The 24,207-nt window shown below is 40.0% G+C and overlaps 1 protein-coding gene across 1 annotated transcript in view; it reads right to left on the bottom strand.

Annotated features, from left to right (window-relative positions):
• The window catches only part of DYNC2H1 (dynein cytoplasmic 2 heavy chain 1), a 139,761-nt gene that overhangs the window by 103,545 nt on the left and 12,009 nt on the right, over positions 1–24,207 (bottom strand). The window contains exons 12-36 of the mRNA XM_033146197.1: positions 22,993–23,188; positions 21,816–21,911; positions 20,628–20,768; positions 20,437–20,535; positions 19,989–20,128; positions 19,617–19,845; positions 18,266–18,393; positions 17,286–17,401; positions 15,240–15,367; positions 14,132–14,281; positions 12,873–13,078; positions 12,070–12,225; positions 11,866–11,980; positions 11,310–11,480; positions 9,644–10,026; positions 9,278–9,410; positions 8,617–8,734; positions 8,000–8,112; positions 7,795–7,914; positions 6,737–6,887; positions 5,035–5,237; positions 4,287–4,469; positions 3,528–3,710; positions 2,706–2,929; positions 849–964 (exon numbers count right to left, since the gene is read on the bottom strand). Coding sequence (XP_033002088.1) covers positions 849–964; positions 2,706–2,929; positions 3,528–3,710; positions 4,287–4,469; positions 5,035–5,237; positions 6,737–6,887; positions 7,795–7,914; positions 8,000–8,112; positions 8,617–8,734; positions 9,278–9,410; positions 9,644–10,026; positions 11,310–11,480; positions 11,866–11,980; positions 12,070–12,225; positions 12,873–13,078; positions 14,132–14,281; positions 15,240–15,367; positions 17,286–17,401; positions 18,266–18,393; positions 19,617–19,845; positions 19,989–20,128; positions 20,437–20,535; positions 20,628–20,768; positions 21,816–21,911; positions 22,993–23,188 — 3,998 coding nt within the window. The remainder of the gene's footprint in view (positions 1–848; positions 965–2,705; positions 2,930–3,527; positions 3,711–4,286; positions 4,470–5,034; positions 5,238–6,736; positions 6,888–7,794; positions 7,915–7,999; positions 8,113–8,616; positions 8,735–9,277; positions 9,411–9,643; positions 10,027–11,309; positions 11,481–11,865; positions 11,981–12,069; positions 12,226–12,872; positions 13,079–14,131; positions 14,282–15,239; positions 15,368–17,285; positions 17,402–18,265; positions 18,394–19,616; positions 19,846–19,988; positions 20,129–20,436; positions 20,536–20,627; positions 20,769–21,815; positions 21,912–22,992; positions 23,189–24,207) is intronic.

Raw genomic sequence — 24,207 nt, 5'->3', positions numbered from 1 at the left:
CATAAGAAAGCTATGGTCTTTTTAACAACAAGCTCAACAACTCAGAAAAAATAGCTAATTGTTAATGCAAACCCACTGTGCCAAGCACTGTCTACTGCTTATATTTAGAATCATAGAGTTGGAAGAGACCACAAGGGCAATCCAGTCCAACCCCCTGCCAAGCAGGAAACACCATCAAAGCATTCCTGACAGATGGCTGTCAAGCCTCTGCTTAAAGACCTCCAAAGAAGGAGACTCCACCACACTCCTTGGCAGCAAATTCCACTGCCGAACAGCTCTCACTGTCAGGAAGTTCTTCCTAATGTTTAGGTGGAATCTTCTTTCTTGTAGTTTGAATCCATTGCTCCGTGTCCGCTTCTCTGGAGCAGCAGAAAACAACCTTTCACCCTCCTCTATATGACATCCTTTGATATATTTGAACATGGCTATCATATCACCCCTTAACCTTCTTTAAACCTGCTTGACAGAACGCCAGAGATTCAACAAACTTCCTATTTTTGCTATTTCCCCATGACTTCAAAAGACATTAGGATTCCTGCAGCCATGTTAGATAATACACTACTGTGAAGCAGCATCCAACTTTGGCTCTTATTTGAAGCAACTACCGGTAGGTTCCTGAGAATGGAACTAGGAATCGAGATCAATGTGGGCATTACCAGCAGCCATGGTAATACATCACCTCTGTGTGAACCTGGCCCCAGCTATTCCAATGACTGTGGGTGAGTTGCAGGATTCTAATTGGGGGTGGGGATTTCACATCTGCTGACAAAAAGATTCCCACAAAAACAGAATGCTTGATTTTGAGAAGTCATATAAATATATAAAGAAAGACAACATCTAAGTTTTACCTGTCTCTTTCATTCCATTTTTTTTCAGCTGTCGAAGAAGGTTCCCACATCCCCTCAGAACAGTCTTCAGGGCTCGCAAGCCCCAATCATAATGCTGCTGAGGTGTCAAGAGTTCCCTGATTTTTTTTTAAAAAAAGAGTCATATTTTAATGCTTTCTCCATGAACAATCATTGATCTACTTCCCTTTAGTACTTGTGAAGAAATCAAAAGCTTTAATAGAGTAATGCAGAGATGCAGAACCAGGGTCTAAGTTAGAACTCAACATTAAACCATGGTTAGTTCAACTTAACTCCACTGTCAGAGGTGGTATGCTTCTATTATTCCTGCACTAGATGAACTCAGGATCCCACTCAACTATTCCATGGTTCTAGGATTCTGAATGCCAGTTGCTAGAAACCACAGAAGGGGAAGAGTGCTGTTGTGCTCAGATGCTGATATGGGCCTCCCATAGGTATCTGGCTGGACACTGAGAACAAGACATTGGATTAGATAGGCCACTGGCTAGGCTCACTAACTACAGTTCATCTGAAACCATAGTTTGAAACTGGATTATGAAGCTCAGCTTGCATTAACTATGGTATATTATTAAGTCAAAGCACATAATAATCTTAATTTGCTGTGTCACTCTGTGCCTTCTGCCTCAATGGCTACAGAGATTAAAAGAAAGAGCAGCTGGAAAACGAAACTAATAGCATAGCTAAGAGACATTCAACAGCACTTTCACACAAATCTCTCTCTCTCTAATCTCCAGCAATCAGCTCCTTTCTCTGTCCATATCCCTCATTAACAAGAGTCTCCAATCCGACTGCCAGTTGTAATTATTACAATAACTTTATAATAGGGGTCGGGAGCCTTTTTGGCTTGTGGGACCAGATTCTTATCTCCCCCCACTGCATGGGTCAACTTTGACAGAGGGTTGAGCCAGCCAATCATCTTAATGACAACAGGTGATTGACAGTTGGGTGGACTGCCCCCCCTTTCAATGTTGGTCAGCAAGGGTGTGGGAGATAGTTACAGAGCAGGATTTAACCTCATCCATCCCCTGATGGGTGTGGAGTTGAGCTATGTGGAGGAGTTCCCTGAATGGAATTGGTATCAGCAGCAAACCTAGCAGGATTTAACACCACCACATCAGTCAATGAGCAGGGAACTACCACATGCAGCTAAACTGAGCTGATCCCACCTATCAGCTGACATCAAGGTGACATCAGTTAATTGACAGGTAGGTGTGGTTTCAAAAGGACGGCCTCATGAGCCAAACAGGAGCCCCTGACGGAGGTTCCTCACCTCTGCCCTATAAAGTTAGTCGGCATTACTATGCTTGTACAGTGGTAGCTTGAGTTACAAACGCCTCAGGTTATAAACGCTTCAGGTTACAAACTCCGCTAACCTCGAGTTGAGAACTTTGCCCCAGGATGAGAACGGAAATCGTGTGCTGGCGACGCAGTGGCAGCAAGAGGCCCCATTAGCGAAAGCACACCTCTAGTTAAGAACAGTTTCAGGTTAAGAACGGACCTCCAGAACGAATTAAGTTCATAACTAGAGGTACCACTGTATTGGGGAAGTAGATGTAGGTCAGTAATTTTCCTAAAGCCAGTCAGGAAATTGATGCATGGGCTGGCATTTGAACCTGGGTCTTCCAGCTCATAGTACCTACCCTAAATTAATATGCTAAGATAGATCAAAACAAGAACACAAGAATGCTTCACAGCCATGACTTCTCCCCCTTAAGATTTTTAGTGTTCAGGAATAGCAAAGTACCATATGAGGTGATATTAAAGAATTAGCATGCATCCCAAAGAGCCAAAGTTTATATTTCCTAAATGGACTGCCTGGAGATAGAATAAAACACCTACCTTGCCAAATTAAAAATATCCACTAATTTTCTTCCCAGAGTTTTTGCATCTTTGAAACCTTCTGAATATAAAATCACTTCTGCAATGAGTTCATTATCAGGCCGAGTCATAGCAACGGGCCTAAAAAGTTGCTTGAGATTGTCGGGCAATTTTTGCCTTCCTCCATAGCCCTTTCCAGCAGGATTCATTGTGATAAAAATTCCAGAGTTGTGATCCATTTCAACCTGACATTTAAAAAATGCATTCATAAGGGACTTAAGAAACAATTGTATATCTAATGACTATTTTTCAAAGTGACCATTTCCCCATGTATTCTCATTCCCCATTTGCCAGAAATGGCAAGAAACAACTCTACCCTGAAGCTATTTCTTCACATCTTCCTTTGAAGCACCGGCACCAGCCACTGACCCAAACAGGACATTGTACTAAAGAGGCAATTGCTCTGATCCACTGGTGCCAAACAAATACATTTTAAACATCTATCTAGTTTTTATGTTCTTTCTCTTTACGAGAAGCTTCTAAAGATAATTGTTGACACAAACAAGCTGAAAATTCTAATTACTAAAATCCTTCGAATTATACTAGTCTAAGGTTAGGACAATTCTTTGACCTTTACATTTTTCTCAAGGGAAAAAAGGGGGTTTCATAAGAAATTTAGAAGAAAGAAAAAAAGTAGATGGGCTCCAAGGATGATTCCTTCACTCATCAAGATCCTACAGATTAGGGTGTCACTGCAAGAGTACAGGAACAGACAAGGTACATAACCCAAAATAAAGAAAATGGCAGAACTGTTGTAAAAGAGGATAAAATACCATACTTTACCTCCTTTCCAAGTAACTCACACACAGGTTGGTGTTTCTTTAAAGCATGTTGAATTGTCTGGATCTGCATAGATACAGCAGACAGAACAGCTTCCTCCAGCCGGTTGAACTCATCAAAACAGCCCCAGGCTCCACATTTCACTAAACCAACAAATATTCTCCCCATAGATTTCACATCAATGCCCTTGAAATAAGAATGTTAGTTAAGATATGGAGCCTTCAGTATTCACTTTCCTATTTGAAAATTTTTAATAAATACACTGAAGGGGGGAGTAATGGTATTTGAAAAATACATTAGGGCCTATTCAGACATTGCTTCCCTCTCCCACTCCTCATGCATGGAGGGGGGGACTAGTTTGCACACAGGTTTTGCATACTTCCTACTCAATTCCTGTCACTAGAAGATAGCACACAAACTAGGAGATTCTGCCTTAATTTAAATATTGGCTCTGTGTTTCTCTTTCACATGCTTACAAGGAATCAGAGATGGCACTGGGGGAGCAAAAGGAAACATGAGAGCCCAAGACCCACTCTTGATTTCGTCACACGCAGAGGTCTGTGGCAGTGGCAAATACTGTCTGAACATTGTTATATTTATTACTACAAAAACATTATAAATTATTGTTAATTCAGGATAATTTTACTTTGCTTTTCACAACCTGACTTCAAAAGGGACTTGCAAAAATATAGCATTAAAAATAAAGCAGCAGTAGTTTGTAAAGACCAAAACCAGGACTTTGAATTGAATATGCTACCTTACCTCATCACAATTAAAAACTAAAACTTGTCTTCCAAGTAGTCCTCCCAGAGCCTTTACAGATTCTGTCTTGCCAGTTCCTGCTGGACCATAAGGATTCCCTCCAAGGCCCATCTTCATAGCTTGGGTAAGCGTGAGGTAACACTTATCAGTTAATGGTGTGTAAACAAGCTTTGGCAAATTACCCTAATGACATAAAGAAACATATCTTATCACCCAGCACAGTAAGATCAAATTTACAATCCTAGCTCAATCGTACAGATGTAAAATAGAAAACAGAACTGCAAACTCCAAATAAGTAATAATCTATGCTTGCCAGATATGAGGGAAACCATGCAAATGTGCGTAAGTCTATCTTTCTTGAAGACTCCCACAAATCTGTTAGCTTGCCATGGAAGTAAAGAAACCATGAAGTGAAAGAGGTACCTTATGTATGTCATATGGTTGGACAGTAAATGATTGAAAAAAGCTAAACAAAAATGGCTATTACAGTTGATGGGGACCATGTTATCAAAAGCAAACACAAATGAAAATTATTACCGGTATCCATTCATTCTGGGATATAGGAGTCAGGAAGTGTTTCAAGTGCTTCAACTAGTGAGCAGGGATGACTATAGTTTTTACTCCCCTTAAATAATATGGAATGTGCTGTGAAGGAGGGATGGGGAAAGCAGTAGTATTTCTGAATGCAAGAAAAATGCATTATTAGGAGATCCAGCAATAAATTTTGAAACTGAAATGAGAACAGTACCTGGTACTCATAAGTGTACTGGAGTTCAGCATCCACCATTTGAATGTAGCATCTTTCATTCTTTAGATAAAATCTGAGTTGCTTCTTCCAGGCCCAGTCATCATTGCTCTGCACCTGGGCTTCATTTAGCTGCCGCACAGTATCAATGTTATGAATAACATCAAGAATAAGAGCTTTAAGCTTCAGCTCAAGGATCCCAGATTCTGAAGATAAATATTATTTCCAGGAGACCATTAAGCAGACCATTAAAAGTTTAAAAGCAATTATATTAGCCTCTTATTTATCTTGCTTTATCCAATCATAAGCTTCTCATTTACTCTTACAAATGAAATGTAACAAAGGGGGGGAGAGTATAACAATGTCACCCATTGTATACAATATAACTATTTAACAGAAGATGTAATTTTTTTAGGATCTGAATTTAGAAGAGCAAGCAGCTTGCCAAGTGGCTTGTCTTATAGTATTAATTTTTAATAATTTTATTATTTATACCTCACCCATCTGGCTGGGTTTCCCCAGCTACTCTTATGGTATACATTAAATGGTTTACATTACAGTTAGCATTGGAACGTCCAATTCAAATGGATTATTAGAGGATCAAACCTCTCACCCAGCAGATGCCCAAAAGTCATATCCATTATTTTTAACCTAAAATTATTGGATGTGATAAACAGATGAGGTAGCAGTACACTCAGTACACTGAGAACTACCACCCCAACACCTGGCCTAGGACCCTCGTACTTAGGGGACCGCTTCTCCTGGTATGTCCCGCAGAGGACCCTAAGGTCCATGAATAGTAATAGCTTAAGGGTCCCGGGCCCTAAAGAAGGCAGATTATCCTCCACCAGGGCCAGGGCTTTTTCAGTGATGGCTTCGACCTGGTGGAATGCGCTGTCCCACGAGACTAGGGCCCTGCAGGACTTGATCTCCTTCCGCAGGGCATGTAAGACAGAGCTATTCCACCTGGCCTTCAATCTAGCCTGACCCTTCATTTCTTTTTTCCTTCCCTTTTTCTATGAAGAAACACTTGAGACCCCACACTGAAGCTCTTCCCTGGTTTCCTTGCTGGCCCTAGCAGGACTAACTTGGCCAGTTAGCCCTGGCGATGCTACATTTATGTTGTAGCTTATGCTATTTTTAAGCTGTTTTTCTAAGGGAAGGGTGGGGTATAAATAAATTATTATTATTATCACCAACTTTCCCTTTTAGGACAAAATGCTTCCCTTGGGGAAGCGTAAGTACCACCTGAGGATACCTTACATGCACAAGGAATCCTGTATCCCCCCACCTGGACTTTGAAATTAGCAGTCTTTCTGGGTGTTCTAGGCAAATCAAAATGCTACGATGGGCTGACCTGCAATGCTTTCATAGTTCACTGATGATATTTGGCAATTCATTGATAATGTTAACGGTTCAGTTGTAATTTCTCTCTCTAATATATTGTTTTATACTATTTTGGAAGCCACTGTGATACCTTTGTAATACGGAGCAGTCAAAATGAAATACTATGCATTAATCACATACAAAGCAGTTCTGGATTACAGTCAAAATGGGTACAACCACACAAAATTCCAGCCGTCATTCCGATTGTACAATTAGGGGGATGAAATTATTAATATAATTAGTAACAGCAAGTGCGCTTCAGTTATGAGTAAATAATTTCAAGCCTGGGGAAAAAAGGCATTGCAATCCTCTTTCATACCTGTATTGCCTGAATCTTCTGTATTAGTGTCTATGCTGGTATAATGCTCCAATTTAGCCATCAGTTCTAATTCTAACTGTTGCAAATTACCCTCTTTGATTGCACATTCAACATCTTCTGTGAACTGAATTTGTTCAGCTAAACAAATAATCTATTGGGAAAACAATATTCATAAGCAAGAATGAATTTATATGTATTCATTGATAGATGCTTAAACAAATCTTACTACTGTATTCAGTACTTTATTCAGTGTTAAGCAAACTGCAAAATCCACACTACTCCTCTGCTAAAACATACTAATAAGCAAAGAGCTCTTCAAGTAGCTGGTTAACAATCCAATATATGTTTTTTAAGAAGCAAATTGCATTGAGTTCAATGGGGCTTAGTCCCAGCTAAAGGGGACTAAATCATTCAAAAAAAATTGTATGGAAATAAAGGGTTATGATTATTTATTTGAAGACAGTAATAATCTGGAGGTTCAAAGAATCGATTGAGCTGCTATGCAACAGCTACATGCTACAGGCACCATAAGTGATTGGTAAGAGTCACCCACTACTCAGCCTGGAGTAAAGTGACTCAAACAGGCAGCTCTTGGCTGCAAGCGGTTGTAGCTCACTGCACCACTCACAAAAGCACTGGGAGTTGTTTGCAAAAACCAGGAGAATTGAATCCTGCCTGGGGTCTGCTGGGGTTCTGGGAACAGAAGGTAGCAGCGCAGTAAGTTTATGGTCATGCCCTTAACTTTTAGGTTTCCATTAAATATTATTTAAAGCCGGTCCAGATGAAGCTTCAGTTACTATTGTGCTTCTTAAAAATACAGTGTTCCAACAAACAAACGTGTTCCCACCTTTACCAGAATTTTCTACCAAAACTGTGCCTGGCCTTCAAAGATAAATGAATAAAATCCAATACAACTATCTGTTAATCTCAGCCTGTTAGCTTTAATTCAAAGTGCACAAAAATATTATTTCTTTTCAAGTCAGATATTTCTCCAAAGGCAGTCTCTCCTTAAACAATTTTAATAACTACCGTATTGCAAAAGAAGGAAGAAAAACTACCTGTGAGGGGAAAAGTGATGGATCAATTGAACCCTGAGTTCTTTTCCCAGCAGTTACGCAGTCACACAGTAATTGTTTCAATGTTTCTTTCATCACCGAAGAAAGTTTGTTTAGCCAAACCTGGCAAATAATATAAAAGGAAACATCACAAATCTCACTTACTTCTCCCAGCTTGTGTTATTATGTTCGGAATCTACTTTCTTACCTCAACATCATTTGATAAGAGGATTTTGTTTTTTAAAGGTACAACTTCACCTTCTAAAGATTTCATTGCAACAATGTTTTTAAACTCTTCATCAAAGCTCACACTATGAATTCCTGTTAATTAACAACATAATATTCAGTTAATGAAGTATAATCTACTCCATGTTATTAGATTACAATGAAGCTTTTATACTACAATACTATGTTTCATAAGAGAGGATTCAGAATCTAAATAAATGTGTTTATAATTAATGACATAATTTTATTAAATGCTTCATCATTGGTATATGCATGCATGCATAAATGACAAGACAATTATTTTTTAAAAGCAAGACCCCGAGGAAAGATTTTCATCAGCATTCTGTGGATCAGGGGTTATACTTGTAGCATTTTCCAATTTTTCCATATCAGCTGCTAAAAAGGAACTCTCTTTTTTTTGAAAGCGATGGTGATTGTAACTAAAGGTGCTTTGAAGGCTTCTATTGCCAGGAAACTAAGAACTGACTCCCAACTGTTCCTAGATATATGCAGGCTTGTAAAACCCTTGTACACAACATTGTTTTATACATGAATTGCTTCTCACGTGGCATCCTGAAGCAATGAAATGTCTCAACTTACCAGCAAAAAGCTTCTTCAAGTGAGACTGAATAACAGAAGGATTGGTAGACTGTCCCAAGATTTCCAGAAGATCATCGTCCCCAATAAAATAGAATCTAGGAAATGCAGAGCGCTTTTCCTGTTTCAAAATAGATGAATTCATTCCAATTTTAATGCTAATATCATATCCCACACTTTTTAATAAATGAAAATAGGCATAGCTCTGTACTTTTAACTTTGCTATCCGTGCACCAACGTACAGTATGTACAGCCCACCCATTCTTATAGATTGCTGCAAGCACCTCTCTGCTTGTTATATGCTGCATTTATTTGATGCTGCAATTGCCTCTCCTACACTTTCAGGAGTTTGTGTTAATACAATACCCAAAACAATTTATTTTTAAATAATATATATCTAATAGAATCAGAGGCTACTCCATGCAGCCTGCTTTTCTGCATGCCCCCCCCTGCCCCCGACATTCACCAGCCTGTAGCAACTGGACTTGCTCAATCCTCACTGGGCTGTTGGGTCTTTTGTTTTTGTTTTTTGTCCTTTTAGGTTGCTTCTGTTTTTCCCTACTTCTACAATCCTTGGGATGCACAACCACGTTCTTTCTTGTTTCTCAGTGACCCTATTTTGACTCCATCTATGTCAGCTCACTATTAGATTAGAAATGTTTACCTCCAGGAATTCATTTAAGGATTTCTGACATCTCTGAAGCTGGTCAAGAATAGTGATCAAGGCATTTCTTATTCCTGCTCGAGCATTCAAAGATGTTATGCGGTTGTCAAGCTTGATATCTGTCAATATTGATCTTTTTTAAAAAACGGGGAGGGGTAAAAATATGTCATTATAATGTGAAAGGTCATAGATTAATTCCTAAATGATTGCTGCAGTTGCATCCATGTTATAAAACTATTAATTCTGTTCCTGGGTATGAAAAAGCATGAGATTAAAATAAGCTTTGCATACTTTTTTGCATTGTTTCATTCTGAAGCATGTTTTGAGATATTTGGATTGAAAGACATTGTGCAGTATAAAACTGACCTGAAGTCTTCATCTACTCTGTTGAAGCGGGCTTGCTCACGAGGTAAAGCTCCACGCCCAAAAATGGGTTCCAGATAGACCCATTTCCTCTGAATTTGATTTAAATTTTGAAGATACTCATCCAGCTCAGCAAGTTTCTTCTCCCAAACAAAAACTTTATCTTGAAAACCTTTGTAATATGGAGAGTCCTTGAGTGACTGAAGGAGGCAGCGATTGTCACCAACCTGGTTGACAATGTCTTTCCAGTCCTTAATCAATTTAATCTTCCGGCTCTGGCTGTCTTCATAATCTGTCAATGAAAAGACAGCTCCAATTCCCCACAGCTCGAGCTCACGCAGGGCTTCTCGGATCGTGACTTCGCCATGAGCCCGACTGTTCAAATCCTGTTTTCAGACACAAATCACATTCAAGCAAATGTTTGACTCTCATTTCTACTATAGGCAAACTAAAAACAAAAAGAGATTTCAGACAAATGACAAGCTATGAAATATAATTTGTTAATCAATACAAGATTATCTTTTTTTAAAAAAAATCAAACACTATGGAACTAGCTACACATTGCAAATAAAAGATTCTATGACAAACGCCTTCTTTTCATTCACACAACAGCCACTGCCATGAATCTTATGGAATCCACAATGTGGCTCTGAATACCAGTTGCTGAGAATCACAGAGGAGCAGAATGCTGCTGCACTGAATTCCTGCTTGCATGCTTCCCACAGGCATCTGAACTAGATGGGCCACTAGCCTGATCCAGCAGGATCTTCTTATGTTCACACAGTGAGCCTCCTGAAACAATCTGGGAGAAACACGCTCCTCCACTTCTGTTCTATCACTCCACTCTCCTTCCACTAACTTAGGTGTCAGGAAAGGATCTAAAGGAATCTGAAACCTGCTGCTCATCCTCCAAGCAGCAGACACTCACACAACTAGAAAAACAGGACCACAAAATAGATCACACACACACACACACCTGCTCCAGGCAAAAGACAGGAAATTGCTGAGCTAGATGGACCAATGGTCTGACTTTGGATGGCCATTTGTCATAGGTGCTTTAGTTGAGTTTCCTGCATTGCAAGGGGTTGAACTAGATGACGCTCGGGATCCCTTCCATCTCTACAATTCTATGATTGTATGATCCAGAGAGGAAGGTAAGGTAAAGGTTAAGGGGCCCTGGATGGTTAAGTCCAGTCAAAGGCGACTATGGGGTTACGGCGCTCATCTCGCTTTCAGGCCGAGGGAGCCAGCGCTTGTCCACAGACAGCCTTCTGGGTCATGTGGCTGTTTATCTTCCCGCCGCAGCAGTACCTATTTATCTCCTTGCACTGGCATGCTTTCGAACTGGTAGGTTGGCAGGAGCTGGGACAGAGCAACGGGAGCTCATCCCATCACGGGGATTCAAACCGCCGACCTTCTGATCGGCAAGGCCAAGAGGCTCAGTGGTTTAGACTAGAGCACAGCACCACCCACGTCTCTCTGATCCAGAGAGTGACCCACTGAGAATGAACTGTGTTTCCCAGCTTTGGACACTAGAGGGCAACCTTGAACCACATGCCCTCCATTCAGCACCACAAAAGAATGGAAACTACAAAAATGTTTTGATAGCCAAGTAACTGCTCCACATAATTTTCTGCTTCTCAGTACAACTTTAAAAAGTGATTCTTGCCTTAAGTTCTGCTGCTTTTTCCACGATCACATCAGCCACTTTTAGAAGGTCTCCAAACACCAAGTTCTCCAGACTAGTACCCTTGGGAAGACCAAGAATACGAAAGAGGTCCAGCCAATGATCTGGTGACAGATGTTCTCCTCTAACATATTTCAAGACAGGAAGTGTCATCTTTGGGAATAAATAAATAAATGTATATGTATGAGTCTACCTCGTTTTAATATATCATTGTTACATTCAGACACATAACTAGATTCTTCTTCTAAATACTTAAGTTATATGCATGCAAAGTATTACTAAAATCTGGAAGGAAGCTCAAGATTTATCTAACTTTCTACATGGCAGAACAATTCCTTATCTTCCTGAGCTCCTTTTGCGAGAACGGGTGGGTTAAAAAATTAATTAATATGAAAAACCTTCTTCTTGCACAACTATTGAATTTAATCCTCCATAAACAAATATACATTTATATATAAAAACACCTCTGATAAATTTTGTACAAAGTATTCCAATACATCCTTTTTGCTTTCTTCCCCTTTTAAATTCAGCACCTTACTTTGTATGTGTCGACCTCTTTCTGCAACTTCACAGTCATTATAGTGTGTTCCTCAATCTTTCTCAGTTTGTCATGCCAGTTCAGTAAGAATTCTTCAAACAAGTAGGTCTTGCTTCTGCAATGGAACACGTGTCAAAGAAAGTTTACAATGGGTCAACTACTGTTATAACCAAGGAATGCCAGCAGTTCAGAAAAAAGACAGACCTGAATGTAATCCAGTCTTCATTGGCTTTTTCTTGAAAACCTTCATGGAATTGTTCATATAATGCCCAAATTTCTGCACAGCTCTCAATGTCTCTGCGTATTTCATCGGCTAAAGAGAAATCAGGCTCTTCTAACTCAAAGTGACAGCAGTCATTGCTGAAGGAAAAGAACATGGCAATGTTAAAATTGAATCCCAGATAAAATTTTATATCCCCCTCTTCCATTAAAGAGCTCAGACTGGGCTAAATGGGGTTTCCGTCCACATGGTTTCAACAATGCTGAAATATCAGCTGCTCTCAAACCATTAACTGGGCCATTGTATTTTTATTACATAACTAAAGTTCTCTAGGCAACAATAGTATCCTGGCCAGGTGAACAATTTAAGGTTCTGCTAATGTGGATGTTTGCATTCACAAGATATCTTTTACGCAAAGCTAAATAAAATTTAGGATCTTTCCATTCCAACATTATCATAATTACTACATATATTGCCTTGCTATTTAAGCATTATAAGACACAGAATTGACCATTTCAGGAAATTACACTTTATACATGGTTATATTCTGCTCCATATTGTCTAGCTTGCTTTCAAAAATTGTATTTACAAGACTTTATTATTTTATTTATTATTTGTTTATATTTATTAAAACCTTCATCCGTAGATCTCAGGACGGTTCACAACATACAAATACAAGATAAAAAACACAAAATACATAATAACAAATACAAATCACTAACCCCTCCACCCCCTCACCACTTGTATGGCAATATATATATTCATGCATATGGAGAAATAAACATACATTAACTTTTGTTTTGTGTTCTCAAGTTCATCAAACTCAATTTTCTTTTCCTTTATGGTCTCAGCACTCTTCTGCAGCAAATCATGATGACCTGTTTCGATTACATCATCCTTGGGTTTTAACTGGTCCCAGCGAGCTTTAAACTTCTCCAGCTCTTGAAAGTATGTATGAATACGCAACATCACATTACTTTTCATCACTTCAATCTAAAGAACAAAGAGTGGGGTTTAAAATGAAAATCTTACTACTTTCCTTGGAAAGCTTATACTAAAAGCAGACAGATGCTATCAATCTGCCTAATACTGCATTACAGACATATTAGAGTGGCTATTATTCAAACTAGAATTGCCAAAATCCAAAATCTTGATGCAAAACATGTTGAGCAGTCCAGAACACTCTACAGTGGTACCTTGGTTCTCGAATGGTTTGGCTCCCAAACAAATTGGTTCCCAAATGCCACAAACCCGGAAGTAAGTGTTCCAGTTTGCAAATGTTTTTTGGAAGCCGAACGTCCGACGTGGCTTCCGATTGGCTGCAGGAGCTTCCTGCACTCAATCAGAAGCTATGCCTTGGTTTTAGAACAGTTCCAGGAGTCGAATGGACTCCCAGAATGGATTAGGTTTGACAACTAAGGTACCACTGTACTGGCAAAAGCATTATGGCCCTCTAAACCAAAGTTACACTATCAGAGGGGTCAGGAACTGAAGGCCTGAGGACAAAATACAGGCCTCCAGACTTCTCTATCTGTTCCCTGCAACTCTCTCTACAGCTCTGCTTCACATGCAGAGCACTTTTGCCTGGCTTGAGCATGTCCTTGAATGTTATACCAGTTGCTGAGAATCACAGGTAAGAAAAACGCTGTTCTGCTCATGCCCAGTTTGCCGGCTTCCCACAAGCATCTGGTTGGAAAACAGGATGCTATACTAGATGGGCCACTGGCCTGATCCAGCAGGCTATTCTCCCATTCTGTTAACAACTCTTGCTTGATGAAGACTAGAAAGGGGGGTGTGAGGGTGTGCAGGAAATAGCCTAATGTACACAGGTAAAATTTACATGTGTTGCTCTCCCCACTCTTGCCTCCAGTCCCTGCCCACCACTGGCATGTGGCCCCTGGAAAGTTGCCCCCAAGGAAATACTGCCTTCCAGCTGAAAAAACATTATCATCCCTACATAATCACCTGACAGAATCAAAAGATGTTCATGCACAACTGAAAAAAGTAAGCCAAGGGAGAGAATGTTTACAATTCACCCCAAATTACCTGTTCTCTTATCATAAGCTGATGACTTTCCATCATTAATTCAAATTTATCCCACGTAGCTCTCAGGTTGCCAATTGTTTCAATCCCCCCACCAGCCACAGTTCGCAGAAGTTTGTTTTTACCTTCTGCTTCTTGAAAGAGACGGAAGATCTAAACAAAGAGGTTTTTTAATTAGTAAAATTGTAAATCCCAATGTATTTGTATATATCAGTAAATTGCTACAATATTAACCTTTGTTTTAGATTTATTCAAACTGCAATAAATTGCCCCTAACAGTTTTCCAAGTTTCTTTAGTTTTCTTTATAATGAGCAAGACTTTGGGTACAATTGTCATTCAGCCAGAGATATGGCAGCTTAGGTCTCTCACCCTGGCTGAACAGGGCATCAGTTGGCTGATCCTGGTGGATCTCAAGTCAGTGTAGGTCCTGAAAAGGCGAAGGCTCCAGGTGAGTGACGGGAAAGGGACAGGAATGGTGTGTGAGAGGTGTCTTACACTAGGTGCTAAACCAATTCAGCTCGGTAACATGATCTGGCAACCTGGCATAAGTTCCACCATCAAAAAGGGTGCTGTAAAGTCAAACCACACAATGAAATCAATAATGGAGTGGTCCTCAGAAATCAGGCCCAGGCTCACCCAGCAGTCCCACTCCCCACACAAATGACACTGCAAACACAACTCTTTTTTAAGCACAAACAAGCACAGAAAAATCTCTCAGCATGAAGGCAGAAGTATCAACTGGTAGGGGTTGGCCAGGTGACAGCAGAAATCTCTTATTCAACTGCAATCCTGCCTGTAAGCACTAGATGGCTCTCACCCCACCTGAGATACTCATTCACTCAAAGGACAATAGACCTGTAATCACATCCCATATCCCCTACCTGGCCAGGCACCTCCATTTGGTCAGGGAACAGGAGCCTGATGTTTGTGTCCTTGACCAAGCAGAGTGAGGAGAACTGTACAGGGATATGAAAGGTAGCTACAGATCTCCCATTCACCATAACCACTTGGCATGTTGAATGCCCATATGCAGTGCCAGGAGAGGGTCTGTTGTATCCTACAATGATCCCCTCTGTGCAGGGGGGACTTGGTAGTACAGAAAAACATTACCTCTTCTTTTTTTTCTTTTAAGTTTTTATATTTTAAATTATCTTCTGTTATTTCATCTACAGTTTGGGGCCTTGCTATCAAGGTTTCCATGGCATCATTGAGAAATGAAGAAATATCATGTAGATGACCTAAACAAAGGAAAATAGAAAACAAAAGTTTTGGTTTAACACAACACAAATGGTACAGCAGAGGAGAGTCTTTTCTTTTGCGGGGATTCTTTGCTGGAGCTTCCCACGTGTAAGTTTAGGCCACCTACACATGGGATTCCAGTTGCTGGGGATCTGCGGCCAGCACCTCACATGCGTAAAAAGCACGGGCACCGGCCGAGCCTGCGAACAAAGCGGCCGATAATTCTGGAGCATAAACTCGCACCGTTCCGCTGTCCGCCAGGCTAAATCTGAAGGTGCGTGAGTGGTTTGGATGAAAATGCCTCGTGAAAGTATCTACAAACACTTGCGACCTCCTGAGTTACTCTAAAGTTACATACCCAAGCATGAAGGCTAGATAGACCCAGAAAATTTTAAATTAAGATGAAATAAAGACAGACAACGTTACTTCTTTGAATGGCTTTGGCTGACCTGCATAGGCTTTTACACTTCACTATTCCTAGCCCTATACTAAGCTTTTCCTAAGCTAACAGACCCTGCACCGCCAAATCTTCCGCAATGCTAAGGCTAACTAAATCTGTACCGCCAAATCTTCCGCGATCTAAGCCTATGCTAAACTAAACCTATCTAAACCTTTACCGCCAAATCTTCCGCAATGCTAAGTCCTAACTAAATCCTGCACGCGCTTCCAACCCATCCAACCCGCTCCCCGAAACCCCGTTAAACTAAACTGAACTAAACTAAAGATAAGCAACAAAAGACCCCTAAAGCGGGGAGCCGCAGCCTTTTATTGACAACCAAGTGCAACGTCATGATTGATATATTTACCAATAGGAACGCTGTTGCTCCCCCAAAAAAGGCGGGAAGCAGAATAAACGACCACTGACAACTTCAAAACCTCTGGAACTAACTTTTTAGGCGGAGGGATCTCAGTGGCAAGATGCCTACTGAGCCCTGCTTTTGCTTTCACTTTTACGTGGAAGAACACATAAAATAGTACATAAATAATATTAAATTAAACAAATAACCGCGGGTTCAAAGGAACCCACGAAGTGTATTCCCACATTCTTTCTTTCCTTCCACAAGGAAAATAGCATAAGCAACCAAACAAAAGCATCATACTGGATTTTAACAGTTTTTTTTAAAAAAATTGGGGCTGTAACTAGACATAATGTAAAGCCCTTAATAAGGCAACAGTTAAAAATACAACCCAAAACAGTTTAATTGGTGAAATATAACTTAAGAATGCTTAGTCCCACTGCAGTTAATAGTACTTAAAGGTAAAAGGACCCCTGACCATTAGGTCCAGTTGTCTCCGACTGTGGGGTTGTGGCGCTCCTCTCGTGTTACTGGCTGAGGGAGCCAGCGTACAGCTTCTGGGTCATGTGGCCAGCATGACAAAGCTGCTTCTAGCGAACCGGAGCAGCGCACGGAAACGCCGTTTACCTTCCTGCTGGAACGATACCTATTTATCTACTTGCACTTTTGATGTGCTTTCGAACTGCTAGGTGAGCAGGAGCTGGGACCGAGCAACGGGAACTCACCCCATCACGGGGATTCGAACTGCCAACCTTCTGATCAGCAAGCCCTAGGCTCTGTGGTTTAACCCACAGCGCCACCCGCGTCCCTTAATAATAGTACTTACTGAGTAATAGTAATAGTACTTACTGAGCAGCAAAAGATGGACATAGGATAAGACTCTTTAATATACAAAATCACTCTTATTATGAAAGGTTATTATGGATGATGCAACTGGGTACCAAGTGCACAAATGTTACTTTTCAAAGGCAGGCAAGCACACCCACCAGAGTCACTATATGTCACAATATATCTGATAACTAAAATAATGCTATGCAAGGTAACTGTTTTTCACAGAGGGAGCAATCTATTGCTATTTTCTAAAACTTTAGCAAGAATGTATCTCTCTTTTGAGCATTACCTTGTATGGACTTTCTCAAAGACATCACGAGAACATCATACAGCTTCTGGATAAGATCATCAATCATAGACTTCACAGGGTTGCAATTCACTATTATGCAATCTACCTTCACATTGCTTCAAGAATAAAGACAACCAATTATATAATAATATAGATTACAGAGTTTAAAATAAACTTTAAACTGTACAGATTTGAAATATGATCCATTTGTCTTATTCAGTTGTAACAATAAACCATGGGGTGTCATTATAAGCATGAGCCTGAACAAACCTGACTCTTCTCCCACACCTCCACCATCTCTTTCACATTCAAGTAGAAATTACTGAAAGCTTTTCACATTGCTTATGAATAAATAAACCTGTTTGTGGTTTAATAGCTTGGTTCATTAATTAACCACAATCAGAAGAAACTAAAGTCTCTCATATTTGACTATAATAAGAAACTAGTTTATTTGAAAGCTCTTCTCATGCATGCAGGGCAAAGGGAGGGGAGTACAGAGCATGCAAATTCAAATTCAGGGGAATGAGTGCTGAGACCATTCATGTGCATCCCCAAGTTGTTCAGCTTTTTGGGACACCAGAAGGTTGCCCCACACTGTCCTACGTCAGACACTCCAATCATTCAAATTGTGGTTTAACGCTCTTTAGAGAGGTTTTCACTAGACTGATCTGGCACTAGCTTCTCTGATTTTCAATTTATCGTGAGACTCAGTTCAAGATTCTGGTTTTAATCACTACAGCCCTATACATCCTGTGACTAAATTATCTCAATAAGTACTTCCCTGCATGAGTATGCCTAATAACTTTGATCTGTTCCACGTCCACTCACACTAAAAATTACCCCAAATGAGATTCCCCCACCTCCCAATTTCCTAACAGATTATTCAGGCATAAAATGAATTTTCTCATGCACTCCATGCTATCAAAACTAACACATGCAGGAACTTATTACTCATTTATAGTTCTTCCAGGGTACAATACCTTGGAAGGCGCTCCGCTTCTTTCCCTCGCACTTTTAGGGCTTTGAAATTTTTTTCCCAGTCCTGTTCATTGAAAAGATGATTCTCCACCAGAGCTTCCATATCTACTTGTCCAATTATAACCCACTCCTTTGCCGTAGCATCCATATTTTTATAACAGAGAAGATAAAAGGTCCTTTGTGTAAGATACTCAACATATTTTTAAAAACAAAATGCTAATTTTCTAAACAGGCAAACAAAGCATGACTCAAATGACTCTGATGAAGTTGGTTCTTACCTACATGAACATTTGACATCATAAATCAAAGCACAATCCCATCTTTTCATTCCGGAAACTGTAGGTATACACTCCCTGCAGTTTCACTGCCCATGATGGCATCTCATGCTAGATAGAGGAGGTACACTGTTTATTTAAATGGCCACGCATTCATGAGGCCAAAAAATGAGAAGGAACTGCAGGACTCCAAAGATCTCTGTGTTTGCAAGTCTCAGATGCACTGTCCTACCATCTATCTGGACATTTCAGAAATCTTACAGCCTGTCTACACACACAGTGTATACATGGCCCTTAAAGCCACCTCTGGTGAATTAATCATTTTAAACACAATAGCTGAGATTCACATGTTCCAGCTGTTTCTTAAGCAGCTGGTCATGCAACGATATCCACATTTCCCCAGCTTCTTTTCAAACTCCTCCTCCAAAACGCTACAGTTAAGGTCAGACAGCTAATCCAAAAGAAAATTCTGAAAGAACTCTAGTTCACATGTGCTGACATTCAAATTAAGTGCCTTGTGGGATTGAAGCTCATAACAGAAGTTCCTTTATACACCATATTTGCACCACTTCAGCCAAATACTACTGGTTAGCATGTCCTAGCCACACTTAAGAACCTCCTACTAAACATTTATTGAATATTTGTAGGCAATCCATCTCTAATAATCATAAAATTTGAACAGCAATTATTATATTTCATCTTTGATATACAGAACAAAAGGCTGCAGTTCTAAGCAAATTTACAAATAACTCCCATTGATCTTAGTGGAACTTGTATCTGAGTATGTTCATGCAGCTGGCAGATGTGCATCAATTAGCATGCAGCAGACATGTGCTAGGAAGACACAGCCAATCAGTATACTCTGGTGCATGCCCTTAAGAGATGCATTTCTAATCTATATACCTTACATGTTTATTGCAAGCAATGTAGATACATGACCTGCAACAAATGTGATTGCAACATGAAGTGTGAAGAAGCACTCAGGTGCTTGACTAAGCAGAATGGAATATAAATGAAGGTTAAACTGCTTCTAAGCCCATGTTCAAAAGCCTTGAAGCAAACGCAACTATTTCTGCACCTTAAATTGGTCCGCAACTTCTGCCAATCTTCGGAACAAGTCTTCCGCTTTACTGAAAGTGGTGAGAAATCCACTTGCGTTTCTTTCAGTCATGACAGAAAAAATGCACTCCTCATCAGTTTCACTCACGCCCCTAAATTGGTTTGGAATGGATATGAATCTCTTCATTTCTCTATAATATCTTGCTCGTACTTCTTCAAAAGGAGGTTTAAACTGTATTCTTCCTTGTCTGAAAAAAAATGTTTTTAAAACACATTAGTGATTAGAATCACATACCATGGACCAGCCAGGTTGCAATTACTACTGTATATTAGTAGGTATGGAAATGTACGTATTGTTATTGATTTTGCTAATTGAAAGAAATAAACTTACTTGTAAGTTAGATCAATGTTTATTTCTGGTAAATTTTCATTGAGTGCTTCCAAGCCCATTTGATACTGATGCTCCAGAGCTTTATACAATTGATGGTTCCAGTGCAGCCTCCATGCTTTCATGTCACGTGCAAGGAAACCCTATCATTTGACAATATTAGAACACAGTCAAAGGTTAAGAAGTCCTAACCGTAGAAGCAGTTCACCATGAGAACTAATCAACTCAGAAGACTGCATAGAAACCACCTTCCTTTTCAAGAAAAGATAATCCTGGCAACGAACAGGATTCGGTAGCTATGGTATATCTTACAGTACAGCAGTGAGTTGAACTAATCCCTCTGGCTTATCCAGTTTTTGAATCTTCCCAGGAACTGCACATTCACTTATAAATACATGTGTATTTATTTTTACTTAAATAGTATGGCAGTTAAGTAACAATGTAACCATGCCTGTGACTCAAGGCTGGAAAACACCCCTCGGAGTTCCTGCAAGCCATCTTTCCAGCGTTGCTGTTGCCGAAGCAGATCTATGTTCATGAGGCCAACAACCTATCAAGAAGAATTCAAAACATACTAAATGTGGTCATCAATCAAGTGGAAGGAAATAATAAAGCAAATTAATATATGCCAGTCAAGCATACCTTTTCTGTGAAATTAGTATGCCATTTCCTTAATTTTCTGTTTTCAGTAGCAAGCCGTTCTGCTGCACTTTGAAGCTTCTTGATATATGCTTCGAGCTCTTTAGGATTATCCCATGTTATCTGTCCCTCTGCTTTCGAATGCTATCAAGGAAAGGAAGCGCATGCAAAAGAAGAAGTAGAAATATTTACTTGTTTCTTCATAAAAGGGAGCACTGCCACTGCTCAAGGCAAATAAAATTACTCTCAATTGAGTTCCTGTTAGCTGCTGCCAGAAAAACATTCCCTGTCCTCTCATGTGCCAATGCTATTGCTGCTCCACAAAGAAATAAGAGGAGAAACAGACACAGGGGATTATCATTTTTACCATGAAATTGTAACTGGGCTATCTGCACAGATGATGATCAAAGCTGTGTAAGTATAATACTGCTGTAGTCTGGCTATGCACACGACATACTTGAATGAAAACAAAAAACTGACAAGTTTCCCCCTTTACCACTGCAATTCTGCTACAGTTTCAAAGTTTTATGAATTGCACTGACAACCACTTTATTAATGCCACTGTTCTGCCTTGACACTGTAGTAGGATCCATTTATAGTTTCAACTCCAGGACTCCATAATAGATGGATAGCATATATGAACATGCAGCTATGGAGGGAAGGAGCATATAATCGATATTAAAATATCACCAAGCATGCCCTCTCCAAAGGAGTTTTAAAACAGCAGGACAACAATGTGTAAATGTGAATAGGATTGCAGTCCCAGTAAATAAAGCAGACATGACTGGAAACTGGGTAAGATCTCCACTAACAGAAGCTTAAATATTTGTAGTGACTGACATAGAGCAAGTAGGGGTAAATCCATTTTAGGATAACTTGCTCCAGTGAAGGAGAATTGATGGTCAAGTGCGCTTTCCCTAACAATGGCTTTCAGAGGAAAACAATCTGGTGTAAATATGTATGTTTCAAACAACATGATTACTACAACAAAGGCATTTATTTCCTCCTCTACATCTTCTGAAATTCCATGCAAAACATCAATACCCATGGACAAGAAGAGATGTAATCAGACACACTGAACAATAATGGCCAAAAAACAGACAGCACAGGAAATATACAAAACAGGAAATATACAAGACAGGTTCCGGGAGACAGAGTAATAAAATATTGAAACAATAAAAATTATATTACTTTAATTATCTGTTCAAATGCTAAAGCAGACTGTAGCATCATTGGCTTCTGACTTGGAATCATCTGCTGATCAATACTGTTGTAAAAATGTGCCACCTATAAAAACAAAGCATATGAAGTCTGTTATGCATAAGCACCACTTCTAAATTTAAATGTATTCTTCTCTGTTTATTCTTTAGAATATTATTTCCATTTCATTTAAACAGAAAAGCAACTCATAGTGCAAGCATATGCATGTTTACCCACAAGTAAGTCTTACTGTATTCAACGGGGATTGCTCCAAGGCAAGTGTGCACAAGATTGCAATGTCAATCTAATGACTTGAAAGACCATGAGACTCAGATACAATGGCCACACATATATCCCCTTCTTTATTGCTTCTACTATATCTAAACTAGATAAACATTTACAGATAATACTCTACAATAAGTGCTTGAAATGTTAGCCTCAATCACAAGACACCAGCATACATTCTGCCACTACTTATTACTAAGCCATTTGCCCTTGCTTATAAAAATCAGTCAGACAATCCTCAAAATTGTCTGTGTCCAGGATATGCTCATACTTTTTAATTTATTTACTTGCACAGCAGAAATCCCAGGCTCTTGTCCTGTTCCTCAGTCCATCCATCCTTTTTGCCCTCTACCTCCACTTCCCATTATTTCTCTCAGACTTCATTTCTTCATCTTCTATTTCCTGTCTTTCTTTTCTTCTTCTCATCCCTCCAAACTTTCCATGCTACAGCCTCACTCTATAAACACCTCCCACACATGACTATGTACTTAGCATTTAGGGAATCAAAAGGCTGCAGCACAACCAGCGGGAAGGGCAGGCAACAGAGAATGCAGTGAGCACTGAGGACCACCATTTGACAAATATTACTGTAATTTGTATCAAGTATGTATCTTCTGCTACAGAGAAATAAACAGCACATCTATGTTTGGGTGCAAAGTTTAGTTCAAATTCCACCATACCCTTTGATTCAGTTTCAGAACTAGATACAATTTTAAAACCTTTTGGGGCTGAACATACTTCCTACTCGTACTCTCACAAAATACATTGTAACAGAAGCAGACACTCAAGGTAAATTTATCATGAGCCCCATCCTAGATAGAACCAATCCATTCAGATTGACAGCGCTCAGTAGAGTCAGAACTTGTAGCTCGTGGTGTCATACCTGCTTGAGAATAACTGCTTGTTTGCAGAATTTTTGTGCTGTGCTTGACGTTTGCTGTATTTTGGCAGGAATAACAAAGCCAAGTGCAGACAGTTGACGCACTTCTCTTAGGAGCACCACCAAGCGATCCGAATAATGTATTTTTAATGCTCCATCAGAGTGATCAAGTTCCATAACAGGACTGCTGGCCTGTAAGCTAAACCAAAACATTTCCATTACCAGACATTATTTTTCAGTAGCAATATAGCCTGCACTATAAACTGGAATGTAGGGGCTGAACTGGCTATCACCTCTGCCAGCTGTTTCCATTCTAAGCCACAGCTATAACAAAGGCATAAAATATACTGTACAAGCCAAACATTTTTACCGCTGCTACCTCCTCTTCTGGTTGGAAGGATTAAGAAAGGGCCGCAGTTGTGGTTTCGTTATTTCACATGGGCGCTTGAGAATGCAGGAGGCTATTCTGTTTCCTCCCTTTTTGGCAGCCCTTTATGAATGTCCATCTACTCTGCCTGCATCTCCACCACCACCTTATTTCTCTCTTACATGCAACAAACCAAATAGGATCCCAATCCTCTCACACTGAGCAGGGTTCCCAAGCATGGAAGAAGCAGTGCGGCCTCTTCTCCTTTGTGGACCTCACCTAACGTCTCTGCAGCTGCCAACTGTTAACCCTCCCCTGCATGAGGAGTTGGTGGTAGAGGCAGTCAGGTGAGTGAGAATGAATTTGTGTGAGAACTTGCACTTCCTCTCACTGCTCAGAGCACTGTGAAAGAAGCAGCCCGTAAAGCAGCTACAGCTTTTTCAGTGGAAGCAATGGAATGCATCCACTCATCATTCGTGTTTCACACACCTTTCTACTGAAGGAGGCTCACTCCTCTCCTCAATGAAGCAACAGAAGCCACACTGTTTTGTTTTGTTTTGTTTTGTTTTGTTTTTGCTCCTTTATTTGCTAGGCACATTCAAGGGAGTGCAAGTTCCCCTTAGTTCAATGTCCCCTACAATAAGCTACTGGAGTGAAGGTCTTCAAACTTTGCCTCATGGCGGAGGGGGGTCTATGAGCAAAACAGATTGAGTCATTGCACTGTTCTCAATGCTGAGCAGCATTGCCATTCCCCCTGTTAAGCCATTACTTCCTACTCTACAACTTAACAGCTCATTTCAGAACAAGAACCTCACGAAAGAAGCACAAGAAGTGAGAAACATGAAGCAAAA

The sequence above is a fragment of the Lacerta agilis genome, chromosome 4 (genome assembly GCF_009819535.1).
Source record: "Lacerta agilis isolate rLacAgi1 chromosome 4, rLacAgi1.pri, whole genome shotgun sequence".
NCBI classification, from domain to species: Eukaryota; Metazoa; Chordata; class Lepidosauria; order Squamata; family Lacertidae; genus Lacerta; species Lacerta agilis.
Note: the sequence above shows the minus strand (reverse complement) of the source record. Positions and strands in the feature narration are given on the sequence as shown.